This window comes from Protopterus annectens, chromosome 10.part0, assembly GCF_019279795.1.
Source record: "Protopterus annectens isolate FY-2018-M chromosome 10.part0, PAN1.0, whole genome shotgun sequence".
In the NCBI taxonomy this organism is placed as follows: Eukaryota; Metazoa; Chordata; order Ceratodontiformes; family Protopteridae; genus Protopterus; species Protopterus annectens.
In genome coordinates, this window is record NC_056744.1 from 1,153,378,048 (window position 1) to 1,153,400,354 (window position 22,307).

The following is a 22,307-nucleotide window of genomic DNA, read 5'->3' on the forward strand; positions in this document are numbered from 1 at the left end:
CTCGTCAGGTATGGTTCCCCTACCTACAGAAATAAATATACTCTGGACGGTCCTTGGTTCTTGGACCTAATTCCGGACCTTCTGGTTCATCAGTCGGGACAACAGCACCAGTCCCTTCACACTTTGAAATTAACAGCTTGGCTCCTCCACTTCCGACTATAGTCAGAAATCACACCTTGGACCCGGAAGTTATTCACATTTTATCTTCAGCCCACAAACCCACCACTAAGAAGTTGTATCACAGTAAGTGGAAGAGGTTTGCTATCTGGGCTCAACTCAGAGGATTAGACCCTATTACTGCCCCGATACCAGAGGTCTTGAAATTTTTGACATCCTTGTTTAATCAAGGATCTTCAGTCTCTACTATTAAAGTCCAATTAGCAGCTATCTCCAAATTTCACGATTCCACAGACCCACCGTTGATGAGCAGCAGATTATGTAAAACTTTCATGAAAGGTGCTGTGCTTTTAAGACCCCCAGTTTGTCATCCTGCGCATCCGTGGGATCTTGATTTGGTACTTCGTACCTTAACATCTTCCCCCTTTGAACCGGCTGCTACATGTGAGTTGAAATATCTGTCTTGGAAAACTGCCTTCTTAATTGCAATTACCTCTGCAAGAAGAGTTTCAGAACTTCAAGCCCTATCTATCAAACCACCGTACTTGATTTTTCACAAGGATAGAGTATCACTTAGACCTAATCCATCTTTTGTCCCAAAAGTTTGCTCTAATCTCTGTCTCCAACAATCTTTAGAGCTACCAGTTTTCTTTCCAAAATTTTCAAACAAAGCGGAATACACCTTCCATACATTGGATGTTCACAGGCAATTGCGCTTCTATCTAGATCGGACTCAGCAAATTCGGAAAACAGATCAATTGTTTGTTTGTGTCCTTTTCAGATAATAAATTGGGTAAATCCATCACTAAAGCTACTATTGCCAAATGGATCAGAGATTGCATAACTCAAGCTTATTCCTCTTCAAATAAGCAACTTACAACATCTGTCAAAGCTCACTCTACTAGAGCTATGGCTACCTCTATTGCATTCCATTCCAAGCTCACTATTTCTGAAATTTGTGCTGCGGCTACTTGGTCCAACCCGCACACTTTCATTTCCCACTATAAATTGGATGTGGCATCTAAAGGACGAGCATCATTTGGTTCCACGGTACTCAGGAGTGTTTTCCAGTGAGCCACCCAGGATTTAGGTGCTAGGGACGCTGTCCCATCAGTCAGAATGTAGGCAAGATAGGATCACATAACATCTTTTAGTTATGTACTCACCATAACTTCAGATGTTTGGGATCCATCTCGCCTACATTCCTAATACCCACCCTCCTTCCCCCTGCCTTGGAGATCAGAAGAGATTGAACGGTTTGGGTTCTACTGTTTTTTATCTTGTATCATCTGTCAATGTTGTATAAGCAGTGCATGCGTGTGTGCATGTATGCGGACAAACTAGATCTGGGGGATTGGTAGCGGTGCATCCTGGGATATAGTAAGCTCAGCCAATAAGAGACTTCGCTCTTTGGCATAAGTGTGCCGAGTCGGAGCCGAGGATCGGCTCCGAACCCATCAGTCAGAATGTAGGCGAGATGGATCCCAAACATCTGAAGTTATGGTGAGTACATAACTAAAAGTTTTGGACCATTGATGGAGTGTCACTGGCTAGAGATAGGGAGGTGATCACTTTGGGAATTAGGTAGTGTAGAGGGTTTGTGGTAGAGGTATGGGCGAGAGGTGAAGATCCAGTCAAGTATAGTGCTAGAGTCAGAGTGTATGTTTAGGTGAGTGGGGGTAGTGATAAGTTGGGAGAAACCAAAAAGGTTAATGCTGGCATTTGGAGAGACAGAGGACAGAAAATTCCAGTCAATGATGACATCACCCAGTATAATGGTTTCAGAGAAAATAGACTGAGATCCAGGAGAGAAAGTGTTCAAGGATAGGGCTGTAGTTACCTGTGGGTAATATAGATGGTAGCAATGGCTATCTTTTTATGATTATTCAGTTTGCAGTTTAGTATGAGGACTTCAGCTGGGTGAAAATTAGGTGGAGAGAAAGATAGAGGGTGAGTTGGTCAAAGTACAGTATTGCTATACCTCCCTCTTTTTCACGGGTCTATCCTGATGAAAGATATAGCCAGGGAGTAAGATTTAATTGTCCGAAAGATAAGGTTTTAGCCATGTTTCAGAGATAGTGAGAATGTCAGGGAAGTGAAGAGATATCCAGGAGTGTAGTTCAGTGACTTTAAGCATACTTTGATTATTGAGAGATGGAGTAGTAAAGTATTTGGTCGCAGAGAAGGTGCTAGTCTGAGAGGAGGAGCATGGGGGAGGGAGTAATGGATTGTGTACAGAGACAGGAGTTGGCAGGGGGATAATGGATTGTGTACAGAAAAAGGAGTTGGAAGTTGGTCCTGGACTGGGGTGAATGTCACCTGAAAGTAGATTGTTAAATATAACATATTTTAGACTTGAACGGAAGGGGTTAAAACAGAGACACTTTGGCTTAATTCTGAAAGGAAGAGAGGGTTGTGGAAATAGTTGTATTTTAAATAGGTGAGTGTCGTCGTGGCAGAAAAAAGCAGGGGTTATAAGGAAAGAGTATGCTGGTGAGAGATGTGTTTGTGGGTAGGTAAGTGTGGGGGTAGGGTTGTTGTAAGTTAGTGTGATGGTATAAGGTAGAAATACAGAGAGAGAGAGAGAGGAGAATTGAACAGAGGAGGAGATGTGTAATGGTGTAAAATAGGCTAAAGATAGTCTGAGAATTGTTTGCAGAGTGATATGATGTGGGAGGAGAGGGTTAATAGTACTGTTGATATAAAAAGTTAAGAAAAGAGTATGGAGGTAAGGTTAGGCTGATTAGTGGGAGTTGTCTAGGGTTGGGAGGAAGATAAAGCCAGTTGGAGGGTTTGGGATAAAATAGGGAGTGACCGGAGGGAGTGGTTTGGATGGATAGAGACTAAATGTAGGGTAAGTGGGGTGGGTGGGAATGAGGGTAGGATATGATAGGGGAGTGGAGTGAGCCTGAGCGTAGCAGGCAGAGCTAAATTTAGTTGTTTTTTTTTTTTTTGTTTGTTTGTTTTTTTGTTTTTTTTGCACTCTGCTTATCAGTAAGTAGTTCCAAAAACCCTTGCGCTGGATATGGACGAAAGTAGAAAGGTCAGAGAGAGTAGACTGGGGGAAAAATAGGATTAGGTAATAATAAAAAAGTATATTTAGGAATAAAGTTTGGTCTTCCATTAGGGTAGTTTGAGCACTCGAGCAGTTAGCTCTCCTTAAATTACTTGAGGTAAGCCAAGGGGGCAGCTTAGCAGGCAGGTCTTTTTGGAGAGGCAGGGGTGAAATAACACTTGGTCTCCCGTCAGGGTAGAGGCAAGCACACTACATTTCAGCAGCTAGGACGAGGGGCTGTTACAAGGACTGAAGTTAGTATGGATTGAAGATTTAAGACATTACTATTTCTGTTATGTCAGTGTTGGGTGATACCTAGTCATAAGAACATGTAATGAGGAAAAAAGTCATCATCATTCTTTTTACTGTTGCTTCTTCAGTTTGAAACAAAATCTTTTTTTTTATATATTTTTGTGTGTGGTGTCTCTTAGTTTATTACAGGCCTTGGGTATAATTGCAAGCTGTTCTTAAATGCAATATACTGTAATGCATAGGAAGGCAGCTCTGCCAGGACTCATTTGGGCTAAGTTTATATACTTGCAATATAGTAACTGAAGCACGGAGATGGCATTCTGAAGCACTGGGCTCAAATTCCTTAATTTCACATGACTAAAATAATCTCTTTACTACTGCAGTATATGATCTAAGTGTATATACAATGGTTGATGCATCAAAATGCTTGTTTCAGTAATGTAGTACTGTGGACTCTTTTGGATCACTACATTGTGCAAATTAACCATTACACCTACTTATGTCACGATATTATTGCTTGTTCAGTTTTGAGAATCCGCAGATATTACAAATACTTTGAATACATACATTGTGACTTCTTTTCATTTCCTTTCAGATAAGAGAACAGACCCGTGGTTTTTGGTGTACTCCCCTGTTCCTGTGTCACTGATATTTATTTTATACCTTTCCATCACTAAGTTTGGACCAGGGTTCATGAAGGAACGAGAACCTCTAAATTTGAGAGTTGTACTGATTGTCTACAATTTTGCCTTGGTTTGTCTGTCAGCATACATGTTTGTTGAGGTAGGAGAAACCATAAGTATTGCATTTGACATTGTTTGCAGATTTCTTTTTTTTTGTAGGATAATGCTTGTAGTATCTGAGTGATTCTGGATTTAAAAAATTATAGTTTGAATAAATTAAATTACTTCATATTCTTCAAAATGTAACTAACTGAATTTATTGTTTGTGTACTGCAATATAGGCTTTAATTTTAAACATAATTATCCCTTAGCTGATTTGTTTCACAGTTCATTTGGTAGAACAACCTCCCTTTCAGCATGCTGTGTTTTGTCATACCATGCAAGGTCTGAGAACAAATGAATGATGGCGGTAAAGTGCAGTACTGTTGGAGGAGGGTGGAGAATATATAGTCATGGTTACTTTTTATTCACATGACATCAGGTAGGGTACCTTCTACTTGCCTTTGATGCTGTCATGAGGAGATCTGTTTAATAGTGAAAATAAAACTTTGCCTGGGATTCAATAGTGCCTACACTAAGTGTACAACGTTCCGAGTGAACAGACAACAAAGGCATAGCTCACACTTTCTTCCTCCTAATTTTAGTTTTCCTACTGATTTTCTTTCAACTTTAAATATTGGCAGGGAATCATAAAGGTTACCACAAAGTGTAGACTACATGTAAACATAGTATAATATTTCTTGAGTGACTAGAAACCAGAAAAAATGTGGTAGGAATGTTCTTGAATACATACCGTGTACATTTAGTGTAGTCTTGATTGAATGTGGCCCAGTGTACTTTATGCGTGTGCAAGACATCTTCAGGGACCGTCACTGCAATCACAAATCATAACATTTGAGTAAAACCCACCTTCATTGTGTCATTTTTCTGAGCAGGAATTTGCAAAAGCAGTGGTTCGTTCCCTGTGAGATGCTAGTGTGAGTATTGCACTGTGCAAGCAATGTTGTAGGCTGGTGCTTGTCTTCCTTGTGTCCAACATTGCTGAAAGTGCTGTTCAATGCATTCAGTTCAAGTATTACTCTTTTAATTTACAAGAAGAGTTTTTTTACTGCACAGTATACCATTTTTGTACTAGTGACTCATTTTTTTTTTTTTTTTAATTTAAACAGTTTTTTCATTATGATCATTAGATTTGTCAGTGGAAATTAACCCAACATCAAATGCAACTTGGCAGGCAAATAGCCCTTAAAGATTTACATTTACAGCGTGTTTTTTTATAAGCATTCATTATAAGGTTAAACATTGTGATATTTATGGTAAACTTAATTAGGGGACCGTGGAGGATGCACAGAGCATTAGCTTTTGTTTTGACAAGAAAAAAAAAAACTTGAAATCAAAGACATATTTCATGGAGATAGCTTAGGAATGGAGGAACATAGCAACAATACCAGCTAAGTGATCATAGGGACCATGCAAGACCTTTCCACACTATTAAGTAGGCACACTTAAAAGTTCTTAAGTGCATGTCAGGATGGCCAAGTGGTCTAAAGCGCCAAACTCAAGGATTAATCTCCTTCCACAGTTCATGGGAATTCTGGTCTCTGCATAGAGGCATGGGTTCATATCCCACTTCTGACAGGTAATTTACTAGAGGGAGGTTGGCATAATGGTGAATGTATTGATCTTATAGACACAAGGTGTAGGGTTTGATTCTCACATGAGGTAATTGGCTAGGCTTAAAATCATCCACAAGGGCAGCTAGCCTAGTACTAATCTATGAAATTATGAACCAATAACTCCCTTTACGAGTAATTTAGTAGTGCCAGCCTCTCAAAATCAAGCAGGGCCATACATGTTAACCTTTGTGTAAATTTGTCTCTACCCATCCAGTCATCAAGAAGCCTCAATGGCAGGCAAAGTAGTACTTGTTTATTTGTTGGTGTAAATTTAGTTCCCTAATATGGATGTCTGTAGACTCACTTGTTTTATGAAGAGATAGAAGGTCAAATAAGATTGGGTTTTCCATGGCTCAAAAAGTGAGATACAGGTCACCTTGAGCATCTAGTAGGCTACTGAGTATAAGAAGTGTTGTTTTAATCTATCAAGACAGTTGAAAGATTTACGGCCTTTAATTTTATTTTTTTGGTTAACAATTGTTGAAGCTTTTCCAGTTGTGATATGTCTGGAGTTGCTTATACAAAAAAAGGGCATTGTATTTGATGATTAGTCTGAGAAAGGAAGAGTACAGAGATAGGTTGATTTATTTGAATCTTGAAGATATTCTCTTAGAAATTAACTGGGCCATACAGGAGGATTTTCTGACTATCGTGGAAACATAATTATTGAATGAGAGACTGAGAGAGAGAGAGAGAGAGACAGTCCATATAAGTAGCCAGGTCTGTTATGACCGTGTCTGTTTCAAGAGGAGTACCACTTGTAACATTCAATGTGGGAACAACTTTTTTGCCGAATGCTGCTGTACTGCACTTTTTTTTTTGTGTTTAGCTTTAGATTGTTTTCAGTACACCAGGCATGTGTATATTCCAGTCCTCTCTGTAGCAGTTTAGTATCGGTGCCTGACTGGATAACAATGCCCAGCTTGCTGCCATCAACAGACTTGGTCAGCCATACTTTGGGTACCAGCAATTTTCACTATCTGGGGTCTGTTGCCTAGCCAGTTTGCAGTCGAGCAAACAGTGTAGGGATTTACATTAAGTTTAGCTAACTTTTCAGTAATATCAGTATGGGAGAAAAAAAAACCTTGGCCAGGTCAAGATAAACATTATGCACAGAGTGACTACTATCCACAGCCACTGTACCCTTGTCAGCAAAGTTTAGTAGAGTGACTAAGCAGGACATGCCCCTCACAAAACTAAACTGAGTGGAGTCTAGATTAGTTAAGTTGCCATATCTGCATAAATGAGTTCTGCTGTGATATGTTCATAACTGCATATACAGCTAGTGACGCTGAGAGGCTTATAATTACCTGAGTCTGTTGAGGGGCCACCCTTTTGTAGAGGAGCCAAGGTTGCTATTCTCTAGGCATCAGGGACAGGCTGAGGTTGTACTGTTTAAGTAAAGGCCTTATATAGTGCATACTTGGCACTGATGAGAATGTAACCTGGTATATTATCTGGTCACCTAGAAACTTTAGTTTTAGCCTTCAACACGTATTTTAAGACTTGTTCCAAGGTGATTTCAGGGGAAACTAATTTTTCAGGCATAGTGGTTGCAACAGTATGAGCAGACCAGGTAAAGTTAGACCTAAATTTGTTTGCTAATAGTGGAAATATGTCTGCTAATATACTGGCTGGTGCTTAAAGTAAGGTACTACCCTCTTCAAATTCTGGAACATTTCCCACTACTTATGTATTAATTTATTTAATCCTCTCAGCTGAACATTGTGACCCCAGGACCTCTGTCAAACCTATTTCACTTGCCTTGTGTCTAACCAGTGTTCATGGTGAAGAAATCAGGGCCGCTGGGGCCGCGTCGTACTGCTGCTGGGCTATGCTGTCCTTTAATTTCCCACCCCATACACACATTGGTATCCTCATATGGGTGCGGTATGCAATGGTCATCAATGCTGCTGACCCTTCACTTCCATGAAGGTCTTGAAATCAGCAGGATATTCTGACTGCCCCTGAGAAGTACAACACACTGCTGTCTCACTGGTCTCCACCAGGGGGATCAAGGCATCTGTGTGCCCCATGTGTGTGTACCTTAACTTCTCCACAGGGTGGGCACACCCATCCTACTTACATTCTTTATCAGTTTCCAGAGTTGATAATCAGTCTCAGGTTGCCTGGGCTGTAGCCATGGGTTTAGCCTTTTAGCCTCCATTGCAGGCTCTTTTACGTCTACTTTTGAGACGCACTTTTCCTCAATGACTGTCATTAACAGGAACTGAAATTCAGTAGTTTTCATGGTTTGGCAGGTTGTACTGATGTGAATGTCTGCAAGATATACAGTCAAGCAGACTTCTTCAGATGATGGAAAAGATGAAGGTATTTACAAGGATTGTTTTTTCAGTTAAGAGCCTGACCCATGGATTTCCATTGTGGCCAGGCAAGGCTAGAAATACCTTCAGAAATTATGGCTTGTTAGAGGAGATTGTCCTGACTTCTTTTGAGAAAGTTTGGGGACTGATGTTAATCCGTATGATGACTGATAGAACAGTTCACGCCTAAGTCAATGCCTTTGAAGGCTTTAGGGAGAAAGAAAATCAGAGGGAGAGACAGAGAGAGAGAGAGAAGCCCTTCTTCTGTTTCCTGAAAAGTGTGCGCGCACCTTTTTATCTCAGTGTTTCTCCCATCAGTGTATCATTTCTGACTGTGAGGACTTTTTGCAGTCTCCTGAGATTCAAACACAAAAACCTCCATTTTAATGACACCATAAACAACATAGGAGAAAAGCATAATTTCATATTTAACCTCTGTCAGAAATGTATTCAACAAAGGCTAGATTTTAACAAGTGCTAAAAGTCCCAGAATCTAAAGGGTGGATTTTTCTTTCTTTCAAAATACTCCAGAATTCATGGACTAAGAAATAGAAACATTGCAACTCTTGGTCACCAGCTTATGTATTATCTCATCTGATATACAAATTTGATAAGTAGAACCATTATCCTTATATAAGTCTAAAATCGGATCCTGCTAGCCTACTTTACCTTTAATTTCAGATCCTTCTGGGATATTCTCTGTATCTCTAGAAATTCTACATTTTGCCAGGCAATAGCAACTGTTTAGAGTAGACAGATTTGATAAGAGGGTTTATATTTGTAGTGTGTTGACACTTGGACCTCATAAACATTTATCACGCATATTATCCTGTCCAAACACAGCTTTATCTGAAATGCAGAACATTACAGAAAGAATGGATTCAAAGGAGGAGAATTTAGTATCTGATTTTTAGGTTTTCAGACATCAGTGTGTAGTACTAATTCAGTTGATGCTGTTGATAGAGCTGTTATGACTATTATGGTCATATGGAGGCATGCCTAGTTGTTATCAGAAAACTTTCCGGAGGATATTAAAGCTCAAATCATTAGTGTAGCTATTTGATATTCTTACTTCAAAGCTGTTAAAGTCTTTGAGGGAAAAACAGGGAAGTCAAGGAACAGTAGCAGGAAGAATACTTTTCCGATATTGTCCTTGTCATTGTCAAGTTTATGGAGATTAAACTTACATAAAGATATGGCAGCTTGTCATCACAATATGGAGATGACTTGATAACTAACTCACATGTGATGGTTATAGAAAAGTCATTCTTGAAAAGGAAGAATGTTTGGATTGTGTTACCTTAGTGCAGTAAAAGGAGGTGTCCCAGACTGGTTTGAAAAAGAGCCAACTGAAGATAGAGTGGGCTCACCTTGTGTTTATGCTTGGTTGAAGAATAGCAGCTGACTATGCCAGGCAAGTTTTGTTTCATTCTGAGACCTTCAAGATCAAAGATCAAGTGTTGATTTTGTTGTAGTGACATGGAAAGACACAAGTGGTGGGAGATATTTTGATAAAGACTAAAGCAGCCACTGTTCACTATGTTTATAAGGAAGTATAGACTGGGGAAACTGAAGTTCAGTTTGTTGTAATCCTGCATTATTTAGAGTATATTTTCTTCAGGGATGTAAGACTTTTATTGACTCACAAGGAGATTTGCTGACTACATGAGAGTATGATTCTCAGACATTCAGGGTAAGTTTTATGAGAGAAGGGAGGTGTAGCAGGTGAATTTGATAAAGAGAATAGTTATTGAGTAAAGTGTTGGCTCAGGCTAGACTTAAAGCATTGACACAGTCAGTTGAACATGAACGAGGCTTTCATGATTTTCAGGACAAGAATAGCACAACATCAGGGTATCAAAAACTTTTCACACCCAGTGGGATGTTTGATTGTTTCGTTACACATTTCTTTGATTACGGACATGATGCTTTGATTATGTTATGAAATGCATGATAGTGTTTACTTACTGAATGTTTATTATTAATATCTTGAAATGTACTTCAAAATTGGATCAATGTTATACTATTCGATGAAAAAATGAATTGGCAGCTAATCTTGTAACAAAGGTTGTATGACCAGGGGTTGTGACTGCTTTTATGTTGGATGGAATTAAATCCGACATTGCAAGACATCTGACAAAGTTGAGTTTTGATTATTTCATACAACGTTAGATGATACTTGTCTACTGAATAATTGCTGATTAAAATCTTAATTTGTGCACCAACACTGGGTCAACAAGGGTGTGATATGTGTTTGGACAAGCATGTAATTCTGCCTGTATAGTAAGGGGTATAACACATTGTTGCAGTTTTTATTATACTGCATGAAAATGAGTTTGATGTGTTATAACAAGTGATGTAGATTATATAAATGTTAGAGAATTTATAATGGTAAGTATTTTAAATGCTACATGATGGGTTTGTAGTGATTTGCCATCTCTTTGGGAGACAAGTGACATCTAGGAATTTTGGTTTCAGATAACAGTGCTGGCTGATGTTCTTCGTGTTTCACTGTTGCAGTCATTACATTTGGGTAATCTGCTGGTAGGTTGCCTTCAGTCGGCCTGAATTCCAAAGTCTTGGGTCCTGCGTCGGTTGCTGTCTTCTCTTCCATGACATCAGGTCGTCAGGGGTATAAAAACATGCAGCCGACGCCATTTTCTTTAGTCTTTCTTGCCGCACGGTGCCCAAAGCAGAAGCATTTCGCAAGTGCCGGTCGGCCGACTCCTGAAATATTCAAGTTTGAGTTTCAGAACCGAAGTCTTCACTAATGCTAAGTACCCCGTTGGGGAAACTTTTTTCTTGCTTTCTACCGATGTCAGAAAAAGTTTCTATTACTTGTGGGAAGCAAATACCTCATAAGGATTTCCATTTATACTGTATTCCTTGCCTAGGCCCTGATCACAACGTGCCTGACTGTCAGTTTTGTGCTAGATTTAACCAATGCACTATTAAGCATCTGTATATTTTTGCATCAAAGTATTTTGGAAACAGATTTAGCTACCCAGAAATGTTGTTGGATAGCAATCCGACTACCAGAGTACATAAAAAACGCAAAGAAAAGGACAGAGAAAGGCAGTCGAGATCCAAAACCGACGACGAAGATGCTCCTAAGCCAGTCTCTGGTTCGCTGGTACTCAGTGAGGCACTTTTGCAGCCCGTGATACCGGCTAACTTCGAGTCGCAGGCCTCTACTGACACCCATGTGGAGTCCGGCATGCCGCAAGATACTCAAGGTACTGGACCGACGGGTGTATCTCCCTCTGATGGGTCCGGAGCCGCTGAGCAGGCACCGGCTTCTGAGGGTGTATTCAGACCTCAACATTTGTATATCAAGCCAATGACAGCTGCAAAATCAAAGGCAAAAGCAACTTCTATGACTAAAAAACGATGCACGAGCCATGTGCACAGGCCTCTATGCCTAAAAAACAGATTATCAAAATGGCTGAAGACCTTATTACCTTGATCAGGGGTACCCATCCCCCTCCAGATAAGAGGCCTAGGCAAGACACTGATTATGAATCTTCAGATCAGGTTTCTATTTCTTCTGATCAGGAATTATCTTTACCTCCCTATGAGGATTCTGATGCTGAGGAGTCTATTCCATCGGCATCTTCTCCTGAGGATTATTCATTTGGAGAAACCTTGCATACTTTGAGGGAGCATTTTCACTGGGAGAGTCAAGACTTCTCAGAATCAAAAAAGAGGCTCAGGGATTTCCTTCTTCTCCCTCAGCACAAGCCTTTGGCCATTCCCCCTGTTTTAGACATTGTGGATGATGTGTTTTCGGAGTCAGGCTTGACCCCTGACTCCTTACCTCCGGCTCCCAGTAAGCCTGACAGATATTGCAGGGTCCCTGACTCACATAAATTTTTATTTAGAAACCCTGCTGCCGATCCTGAAACTATTTCACAGGGACCAAAAGGAGTTAAGGCCTCAACAGCAAAAAATCCTACCCCCTCTGACAGAAATTCAAGGGCACTGGGCAGATGGGGAAAAAAGGTTTATACATCTGCAACCTTGGCAATCAGGGCCTTAAACTGTCAATTTCGTATGCTTAAGTATCAACAACATGTTATGGGATTGCTCAAACAGAAAATGATGATTTCAGAATGTGCAGAAAATAAAGAATTGCAGGAATTATTGCATGCAGCTGAACAAGTTGGAAAGCATATTTTACAATGTGGTTTTGATTCTTTAGAGGCCTCCTGCAGGGCCGCATTTACTGGATCTGTGATTAGGAGGCATGCCTGGTTAAAGGAACAAAATTTGCCTGCTCATGTCAAAGCTAAATTGCTAGATTCCCCTTTACAGCATGATTCTCTGTTTGGTATTAAGGCAGAAGAGGTTTTAAAGAAAATGGAAGACAAAGCTAAGTCTATGCAAACTGTTAGACTTAGCCACCAAGATTCAATAGACACTGGCCTAAAACAAAATTGGTCCTTTTCTGTGTCAGACAGATCTCAAAGGGGCAAATCCAGATGCCCTAAGGGTTCCAGGTACCAGGCGCAAGACTCATACAGGTCAAAGCAATGGGGCGCATCCACCTCCAAATCTGGAGGAGTTCAAGAGCAAACCTACAGAAAGCAATCCCAATGACTTCCCTCTGCCTACACCAAGCACTTATCTTTTGGCAGCACCCATAGGGGGAAAATTAGCACCTTTTTGCTCAAAATTGGCAGTTAATAACCCAGGACAAGTGGGTACTAAACATCGTATCACAGGGATACAGATTCCATTTCCACACTCTGCCAATGGGAAATGGTTGGCCAGATCTGTCAAAAAACCAATGGGCAGAGGCACAGAAACAGGTTGAGTCCCTCATGGATATGGGTGCTATTTAGACAGTACCAGAACAGGAAAAAGGACAAGGTTTTTACTCAAGACTGTTCTTGGTAGCCAGAAAGGACAAGGCCTGGTGGCCAATACTGGATTTATCGATTTTGAACACATACCTGGACATTCCAAAATTCAGAATGCTGACTTTGCAGCAGCTTCTGCCCATGCTGGGCAAGAATGCTTGGCTGGTGACTTTAGACCTAAAAGAGGCATACCTGCATGTCCCAATAAGACAGTCATGCAGAAGATACCTCAGATTCAAGGCTGGCTTAATGCATTACCGATTCTCTGCACTGCCCTTTGGCTTATCTACTACGCCCAGGGTCTTTACAAAGTGCCTGGCACCAGTAATTGCATTTTGCAGACAAAGAAGTATACAAATATATCCTTACTTGGACGACTGTCTCATTCAAGCAGAGAGCAAAGACACTCTTCTTCGACACCTGGCGTTTGTGAAAAGGCTTCTAACATGCCTAGGGTACACAGTAAACGAAAAGAAATCACAACTGGTACCCTCTCAAAAGATAACATTCCTGGGTGCAAGCTTGAATACAACTGTCCAGGTGGCTTATCTCACGCCAGACAAACAAAGGCAACTGATTACTTACTTCAAACTGATGGCAACAAAAACCCAGTCTTCTGCAAGACAGATTCTGCAGGCTCTGGACTTCATGGCATCCTGCATCCTACTAATTCCATATGCAAGACTGCATATGAGGAAACTTCAGTGGTACCTAAAAAGTTTATGGAGTCAACATTTACACAGTCTGGAAACAATGATTCCTCTCATTCCCTGCCTGCAACAGGAGTTTCTGTGGTGGGCAAAGCCTGTCACCAAAACATGGGATGGCCCTTCTGTCTACCCCCTGCCAGCCAATCCTTAACAACAGACTCCTCAGATTATGCCTGGGGGGCCCACATGGCGGGAAGATGCATTCAGGGCATATGGGCACCAAAACAAATGCATCTACGTATCAACCAGAAAGAGATGCTAGCTGTTCAAAATGCCGTAACAGCCTTCAAGGACTTGCTTCATCCAGGACAACTACTGATAAAGATGGACAACACCACAGTCATGTGGTATATAAACAAGCAAGGGAGCACGCACTCGTACCCCCTTTGCAGATTAGCCATGGCACTGTGGGACACAGCTTTGACTTACCAAATGCATCTTCAAGCTCAATTCGTGCCAGGAAAACAAAACATTCTGGCAGACGATTTAAGCAGAAATCTTATGGATCCTCACAAGTGGAAACTAAATCCACAAGTCTTCAGCATAACAGAGAAATGGGGGAGCCCAGACATAGATCTATTTGCCTCTCCTCAAAATTATCAATTGAAAAGATTCTGCACAAGGACTTATCACAGACAAGCATGGAAAGTGGACGTCCTATCCTTCAGTTGGAAAAACCTATCAGTTTGCGCCTTTCCTTCTCTGCCTCCTCTACCCAAGGTCCTCCTAAAAGTAAAGACAAGAGAAGCCAAAGATGATTGCCCCGGACTGGCCCCACCAATACTGGTACCCAATCCTAAGGGACTTGTCTCAATACCCAGCTTGGACCTTGCCTCAAAGACCACAACTACTGTCCCAGCAAAACAATCCGATCCTGCACAATCAACTACAGACTCTGAACCTGGCAATATGGCTAATCATGTAATCATACAAACGATACCTCTCAGTAAAGCTGTGATGGATGTCATTTTGGAAGCCAGAAGGCCTAGTACTAGAATATCTTATGCTGACAAATGGAAGAGATTCTGTGCTTGGAATCAAGCACAAGGAAATGATACAGCAGAACCACATATTCCTCAGATATTACAATACTTAACTGAGATGCTTGACAAAGGCCTATCTTTCTCATCAATCAAAATCCATGCCTCTGCCATTTCAGCTCATTACAATACAGAGCCACTAATCTTTTCTCATCCTTTACTAAAGCAGTATCTTAGAGGAGCCAAAAATTTAAGGCCTCCTAGAAGATCACCATTACCTGCATGGGGCCTCAATTATGTGTTGGAAAAGCTCACCCTGCCTCCATTTGAACCAGCAGCTACCGCTGATATAAAGTTCTTATCATGGAGGACAGCTCTGCTACTAGCAATTACTTCAGCAAGAAGAGTTTCAGAGCTACAGGCCCTCATGGCTGTAGAGCCTTTTATCATATTTTACCCAGACAAGGTGTCTCTAAGGACAAATCCTACTTTTATGCCTAAGGTGGTTTCCAGTGTGGCTTTGGACGTACACAGACAGCTAAGATTCTACTTGAGCAGGACTAAAGCTCTAAGAAAAACTGAGCAATTACTAGTGTCATATGCTACAGGATCAGAAGGAAAGGCTATTTCAAAGCAGACAATTTCAAAGTGGATAAGCCACTGCATCCGTTTCTGCTACTTACACCATGGTAAATCTGTGGCCAAGGGCATTAGGTCTCATTCCACCAGAGCTGCAGCTACTTCAGCAGACTTTCTCAGAGGAGTACCAACCAAAGGCATTCTAGAGGCTGCTACTTGTAGTTCTGTTCACACCTTTACAAAGCATTACCATTTGCCTCTCTAAGTCCAGGACAGGCTTTGCCACTGCAGTGCTGCAGGGCCTTATAGCCGCACCTAATGCTGTTTAGCTCCAGCCTCCCAACCATAGCTTTGGGATTCTACCCAAATGTAATGACTGCAACAGTGAAACGCAAAGAACATAGTACAGCTTTGTATACTTACTATAGATGTAGATGTTTGAGTGTATTCACTGTTGCAGTCCAGGTTACCCTCTCGCCATCCCCCTGTCACTCTACAGTTTATCTTTCCTTCTCTATCTTCTAATAAAGAAAACCAAACTAAAACATAAATGAATGAAAAAACCACCAAGTGCTGGAGCTGAGATGCAAGCAGGTTTATTCTGGTACCTCGGCTGAAAGTAGCCTTCAAAGGAATAACCACTCACATTTTTCTTCATCTTTTGTAATGAAATCCATCATAACAATTAATCAATTAAATAATTAAATGCATCAAGAGGTTTAGAGCTTTAAAGAGACCATACATTAATGAGCCACAGGAGAAGACAAACTAAACAAAGGCATTCAACAAAATAAATGCATATTGTAGGAAATTAACTATATATTTTACAAGTACCTTTGTAAAAAATATGTGAAACACCTTCAGATAGTGAGATTCATTTCCAAATTCAACCCCTTAGGTTTCAAAGTACCAAAAGTTAATATGAACCTACTTTCCAAATTCAGTAACTTCTGTAAAAAGTTACCAGTATTATAAACACCCGGTTTTGCTAATGCACAGAAAAACAAGGAATCCAAAACACCATTATGAACAACATTAAAATGTTCAGAAATTGGACTTTCCATCCTATGATTTCTAATGTCCCCCATGTGTTCCAAAATCCGTATCTTTAACTGATAAAAAAGAACATAGTACAGCTTTGTACACTTACCATAGATGTAGATGTTTGAGTGTATTCACTGTTGCAGTCCAGGTTACCCTCTCGCCATTTCCCTGTCACTCTACAGTTTATCTTTCCTTCTCTATCTTCTACAACCTATGTGGTGTATTTGCTTGTAGATGAAGGTAAAGTTTATATTGATGCAGGTGTATGTAATGTAAATGTTCAAAATCTTAAAAGTTCTTCACCGATTGCTTTAAAATTTTCACACAATGTTGCATTTGAATGCGCACGTGTTTTTATATACCTACTATTATATCGATGTCACACATTGCATTTGAATACGCGCATGTTTTTATATATCTACTATGGATTCTATATATTTGTATACAAGTATGCAGTTTTATATGTTTTATGAGCTATTCTTGCGGCCAAGAACAAAGACATCTACGAACTTAACAATATTATTGAGTCTAACATTCAAAGCTAGCCAGTCACATACAAGTCCGTCGACACTGTTGTGGAAGCAGATGAAGCGGTTAATTATCCAACAGAATTTTTGAATTCACTCGATCTGCCAGGGATGCCACCGCACGTACTGCAATTGAAAATCGACGTGCCAATTATCATGTTGCGAAATATCAACCAGCCAAAGCTTTGCAACGGCACGTGGCTTGCAGTAAAAAAATTAGTGAGCAACGTCATAGAAACAACAATCTTGACAGGACCTTTCAAAGGTGAAGATGTCCTCATTCCTCACATTCCTATGATTCCAACGGATATGCCATTTCAGTTTAAGAGATTGCAATTCCCAATTCGATTGGCATTTGCAATCACCATCAACAAAGCTCAGGGCCAATCTTTAGAATTGTGCAGTTTAGATCTACACACAGATTGCTTCTCACATGGACAATTATATGTTGCGTGTTCTAGAGTCGGCAAACCAGACAATCTCTATATCTGCACAGACAATGGAACAATAAAAAATATTGTATACCCACAAGCATTGTGAAATTAAACATATTAGAAACGTGCACTTTCTCTTTTCTTTCTTTTCCACTTGAATATTTCAGTCGTCGGCCGACCGGCACTTGCGAAATGCTTCTGCACTTTTTCCATGTTATTTTAATGTTCTCATTCTTGTTGTTTTGAACTTTGCAGAAGTAGTTAAGGGAATGGTAAAAGATACCACCTCCAGACAAGAGCAAATTAGGTTAGACTCTTAAAGGAGTGTCTTCAGTGCGTAAAGAACAGCTCAGAGTTTTGTATATCTAACACTAACATGCAGTAACATTTAATTATGGTATGTTTTTAAAAAATGTTTTTGAATAAAACACCATCAGAATATCAAGGGGAATGCATCACCAAAAACTGAATATATCCTCATGAAGTGCAAACAGCTTTTTTAAATAGTAAATGTTACATACATCATACATAAATACGTTAGTTGCAATCATGCCTATCAAAATCCAATATCTATGTCCACGTGCCAAGCTAATGGCAAAATGTAAGAACAGCACATCTGATAAAACAAAGGCCAAAAAACAACATTTAGCTTGAAATTTTGAAATTTAATTGGGGGGGGGGGGGCATCAGTAATCCACCCAAATTAATTATCCACATTTCATTTTCTTCTTTATCCAAACACTGTTCTTTGTCATATTTGTATCAACGCCTGTACATGTGAAAACTGGGGTGAGAGTGAGGGAGGTGAATCCCTGGGAAGTCAGCGGTTCTAATTCTGTTCTCAGCCGTAGGGTGTAGAGAATGTTTGCATGTGCTGGGTACTGGTTGTAGCTCAAGACAGTAATATGCATTTACTTTACACTCTTAGAGTTAATCACGTTACAGTTATTATTAATATTCAGAAGAGTGATTCAGACCAAAAGGTCATAGCTGAAAGAGTGCAGCCCTTGCTCTAGACCTTTTGATTGGTGACAGTCATGCAGAGTTAAAACCTGTACCCTCACACCTACAGTAACAATAGACCTTTGAGTAGAGGTCATTGTAACAGTAAAGCTACTCTCCCACTGTTCCCCTTTTGCTTTATGAGGGGAGAATCCAATAATTTACTAGAAAATATTATGAGTTACCAAAACATTGATTGTTTCAGAGAAAGTAGTACATTTGTGTTTAAATATGCCTACCATAGTAGTAGATCTTTGAGGAATTCACTGTAGCAGTAATGCTTTTCTCCATGCTCCCTGCATTTTTATTTGAGGGGAAATCTTATAGTTTTCTGTAAACTTTAAACAGCGATGGAAGCTTCTTTGGCAATGTTTTCTGTGTAAAAATGCATTTGATATGCTATTGTCATGTTAATTTAACACACAAACATAACCATACTGGTCATAGGGGATTGTTTTGGTTCTTGTTAGATAAACATTAGCATACTACAACCAGTAAGAATGTTGTGAAACATTTCAGACCTACGTTTAGTACCTAACTAGTTAAACAAAATGCAAGATTTTTAAATTATTATTATTTGTAGGATGAAGCTAACATACATATTTCTTCTGTTGTGACATAACTATATTTTACTTCCACTTAATAGTGAAGGGTTGTTCTTGTTAACTGTCATATTGTATATAATCTTGCTAGATTTAAGAATATTTTCCATAGTCTAAGGTTTATACTTGGTATTTCCTTCTTCCTGCCTTATACTTTTATTGACAGTTATCTCAGAGAATTAAGGCTACGTGCTGTTAATGAGCTTCATGCTATACTCAAGGTTTTGATTTTCTCAGTCTGCATTTACCTACTGTGTAATTCTAACAGACAGTGCTATCAAGCTGTGAATGAAATATGTTCCTGAGCATCATTCCACTTCTTCAGTAAAGAAACTAACATAAATGTATAAATAGAACAAAATATGTAAATGAAAGAAGTTATTAAGGTAAGTAGCTTTATTAGGGTGTATTATTATCCACAATTATTCTCTCTCTAAAAAGTATTCTCACTTGTGGCATATTACATATGGACCTTTCTTTTAAGAAGATCTACTACCTCTCTTTAGATACATCCTTCATTTATTTTTCTGCTTATGGTAACTCCGATGTCATGCTTGCCCTAGAAAATTAATTTTAGTTTACAACTATGATTTTTGCACTTAAAATTAAGTGTTCACGTCTATGGTTATAAATAGTTTAAATTTGTATTTAATTCATTTTCTACTTTCCTTTGGTATAGTCTTTATTTGGAAGGTTAGTGCATTTGTATACATGTACTGTCCACACATTGGGTAGAATGTCGTATGTTTCTCTGTAAAGGTCCATTTGCCTACCTCAGCCATTCTTCCTGACCCAACCAATTGTGTAACTTCTATGTATATCCCATGTCACTGCCTTGTGTATAAACATCAGTCCCTGCTCATATGTATTGTTTGTGTGCCCCTACTAGGTTCATAGGTAGGTACTAGGCTATCGGCCCTGGGGCCTATACAAGCCCAGCCAAAAAGGTACCCTGGCTTTTGCCACCCAAGAAAATTATTTTCCTGTGCCACTGTCGAGCAGAGCCACAGAGGTGATCCCCGGGGTGAATTTCCTATTTCCTATCCAATCATCAAGATTTTTCTTGGAGTGCTAATGAGGAGCTTTGTTTGATATAGATAGGTAGTTTATTCCAGAGTATGGGAAGTCTCTGGGACAGGAATCTATCCCTCCGGCATGTTCTGTTTATTGTGGTGACAAGGTTTAGGTCCCTAGAGCATGTAGCTCGGAGAGATTGGGATTTCTTTAAGTGGAGCATGTCCAACAGCTCTGGGCTTGACATAGCTTTGTATGTTAGGCAGAGATCACCTCTGAGTAGGCGATATGCAACGGAGTAAAGCTGGAGTTTTTTGAGACTGTCAATGTAGGGCATCTGTTTGAGGTCGGTAATCCTCTTTGTGAGGTATTTCTGCGGCCTTTCCAGTTGTTGGAGATGTCTTGTGAGGTACATACCAAAAGGGGCGTTGTACTCTACAATGGGTCTAATGAATGATGAGTAGAGGGGAACAATGACCCTTTTTTTTTTTTTCTGGATGAGAAACCTTTTGTGATGAGGTGTGCCACGTAGAAGGATTTCCTGACTACTGTGGCGATATGATCATCAAAGGAGAGACTACTGTCCACCTGTGTCCCAAGGTCTCTTATCACACTTTCGGTGTTAAGTATACTACCGCCTATGTTGTAGTTCATGGGTACAGAGTTTTTACCAAAGGGGATGACAATGCACTTTTTGGCATTGAGCTTGAGGCCATGGCTTTGACACCAGGCATCTGTCTCAGTGAGGCCCTTTTGTAGGATGTCCACATTGTTAGGAGTTTCGATTATGGCTCCTAGTTTGCAGACATCTGCGAACTTCGTTAGCCAAAAACCTTCTGTGTTAGCCTGTACTTCAGAGAAGTAGATACCAAACAGGAGAGGACTCAGGACTGAACCCTGTGGTACTCCACTTGTCACTGGTCTGAAGTCGGATTTGGAGTCTGCTACTTTCACAGTGTGGGTTCCGTCAGTGAGCCAGTTGGCAACCCATCTTGTGACATGGGGATTTATACCTAGTTTAGTGAGTTTATCTATAATTCCAGAGTGGGGGATGGTGTCAAAAGCCTTGGCAAGATCTAGATAGGCTGTGTGAATCAACTTACCCTTGTCTACGGCTTTGGTGACTGCTTCAAAGAAGTCTATCAGGTTTAGGAGACATTATCTGCCTTTTACAAACCCAAACTGGGTGGGATCCAGAGTTTGGAGATTACCAATGTCTTTGTTTATAAGTTCCATGATGATACGTTCCATGGCCTTGCAGACCAGGCTTGTCAGGCTAATGGGGCAGTAGTTCCCGAGGTCCGTGGTGGCTCCCCCCTTGTGGAGTGGGATAACCATTGCTGTGCGCCATTCAGCAGGCACAAAGCCTGAGGTGAGGCTATGATTGAACATGGTACTTAGGTGGGGTGCCAGTTCGTTCTGTAGTTCGTGTAGAACGCAGCCTGGGATGTTGTCTGGTCCCATGGATGCTGTGTTCTTGGTTTTGGAGAGTGTGGTTTTACCTGTGTAGCCGTGATTACAGGAACTTTGCATTCTTCCGGTATAGAGATAGGTTCAGTGCTAACTTTACCCCCCCCCTCACCCCCTAAAGAGCCCATCTGCTAGGATGTTGGCAATATCAGTTGGGTCTGTATATTTTGTGCCATTATTCTGCAACTCAGAGCAGATCTGAGTGTTGCCATTCAGATTCTTGATATAGCTATAGAATGCTTTGCGGTTGTCTTTAGAATCAGTGGTGATTTTGTTTTCGTAACTAGCTTTGGAGGATTTTATCAGGGATTGCAGCTTCTTACTGAGGCTGACCAGGGAGTTCCTCCACTCGTGGGATTTTACTCTCTTTTGCAAGAGTTTCTTCCTTCTGTTGTACAGTTTGTTTATGGCAGGGGACCACCAGATTGGCTTCCTTTTTTTGGAGGATAGCGTCTTGGTTCTGTTTGGGATAGCACGATCCATGAACTCATGTAAGTGCTTATAAAGTGCAATTGTGTAGGATTCAGTAGTTGTAACTGTATTGTCCATCTGCATGGGTGTCATGAAGTTCACCACTTCTGTCTTAAGAAGCATGAAGTTGGCTTTGAGAGAAATTTTTTATTGTGGTTTCCTTAATGGGGGAGGGGTGGAGGCAGGATGGTGGATATCTAGGATAATTAGCTTCGGATCGGACCAATGAGGCATTGACTTCAGGTGTGGAACACCGGTCACTCATATTGGTAATGACTAGATCTAGGATATTGTTGCCCCCTGGTGGGGGTGTGGATAAGCTGATCCAGGGCATTGGAGTTTATGAATTCCAGAAAGCATTGAGCAAAGGAGTTGGTACATGAGTAGTTTTCCCAGTTAATGGTGGGGTAGTTGAAATCGCCCATTATTAGGGTGTTTGGTTGAACCCTAATATTTTCCAGTACATCAAGAAAAGAGGAGTGGGAATCCTGGGGCATGGTGGCGG

At 40.4% G+C, this 22,307-nt stretch overlaps 1 protein-coding gene across 5 annotated transcripts in view; it reads left to right on the forward strand.

Moving 5' to 3' along the window:
• LOC122813528 (elongation of very long chain fatty acids protein 4-like) overlaps positions 1–22,307 on the forward strand; it is a 442,023-nt gene that overhangs the window by 59,360 nt on the left and 360,356 nt on the right. For all 5 annotated transcript variants that reach the window (XM_044085897.1, XM_044085895.1, XM_044085898.1 and 2 more), the window contains exon 3: positions 4,020–4,207. In XM_044085897.1, the coding sequence (XP_043941832.1) occupies positions 4,020–4,207 (188 nt within the window). The remainder of the gene's footprint in view (positions 1–4,019; positions 4,208–22,307) is intronic.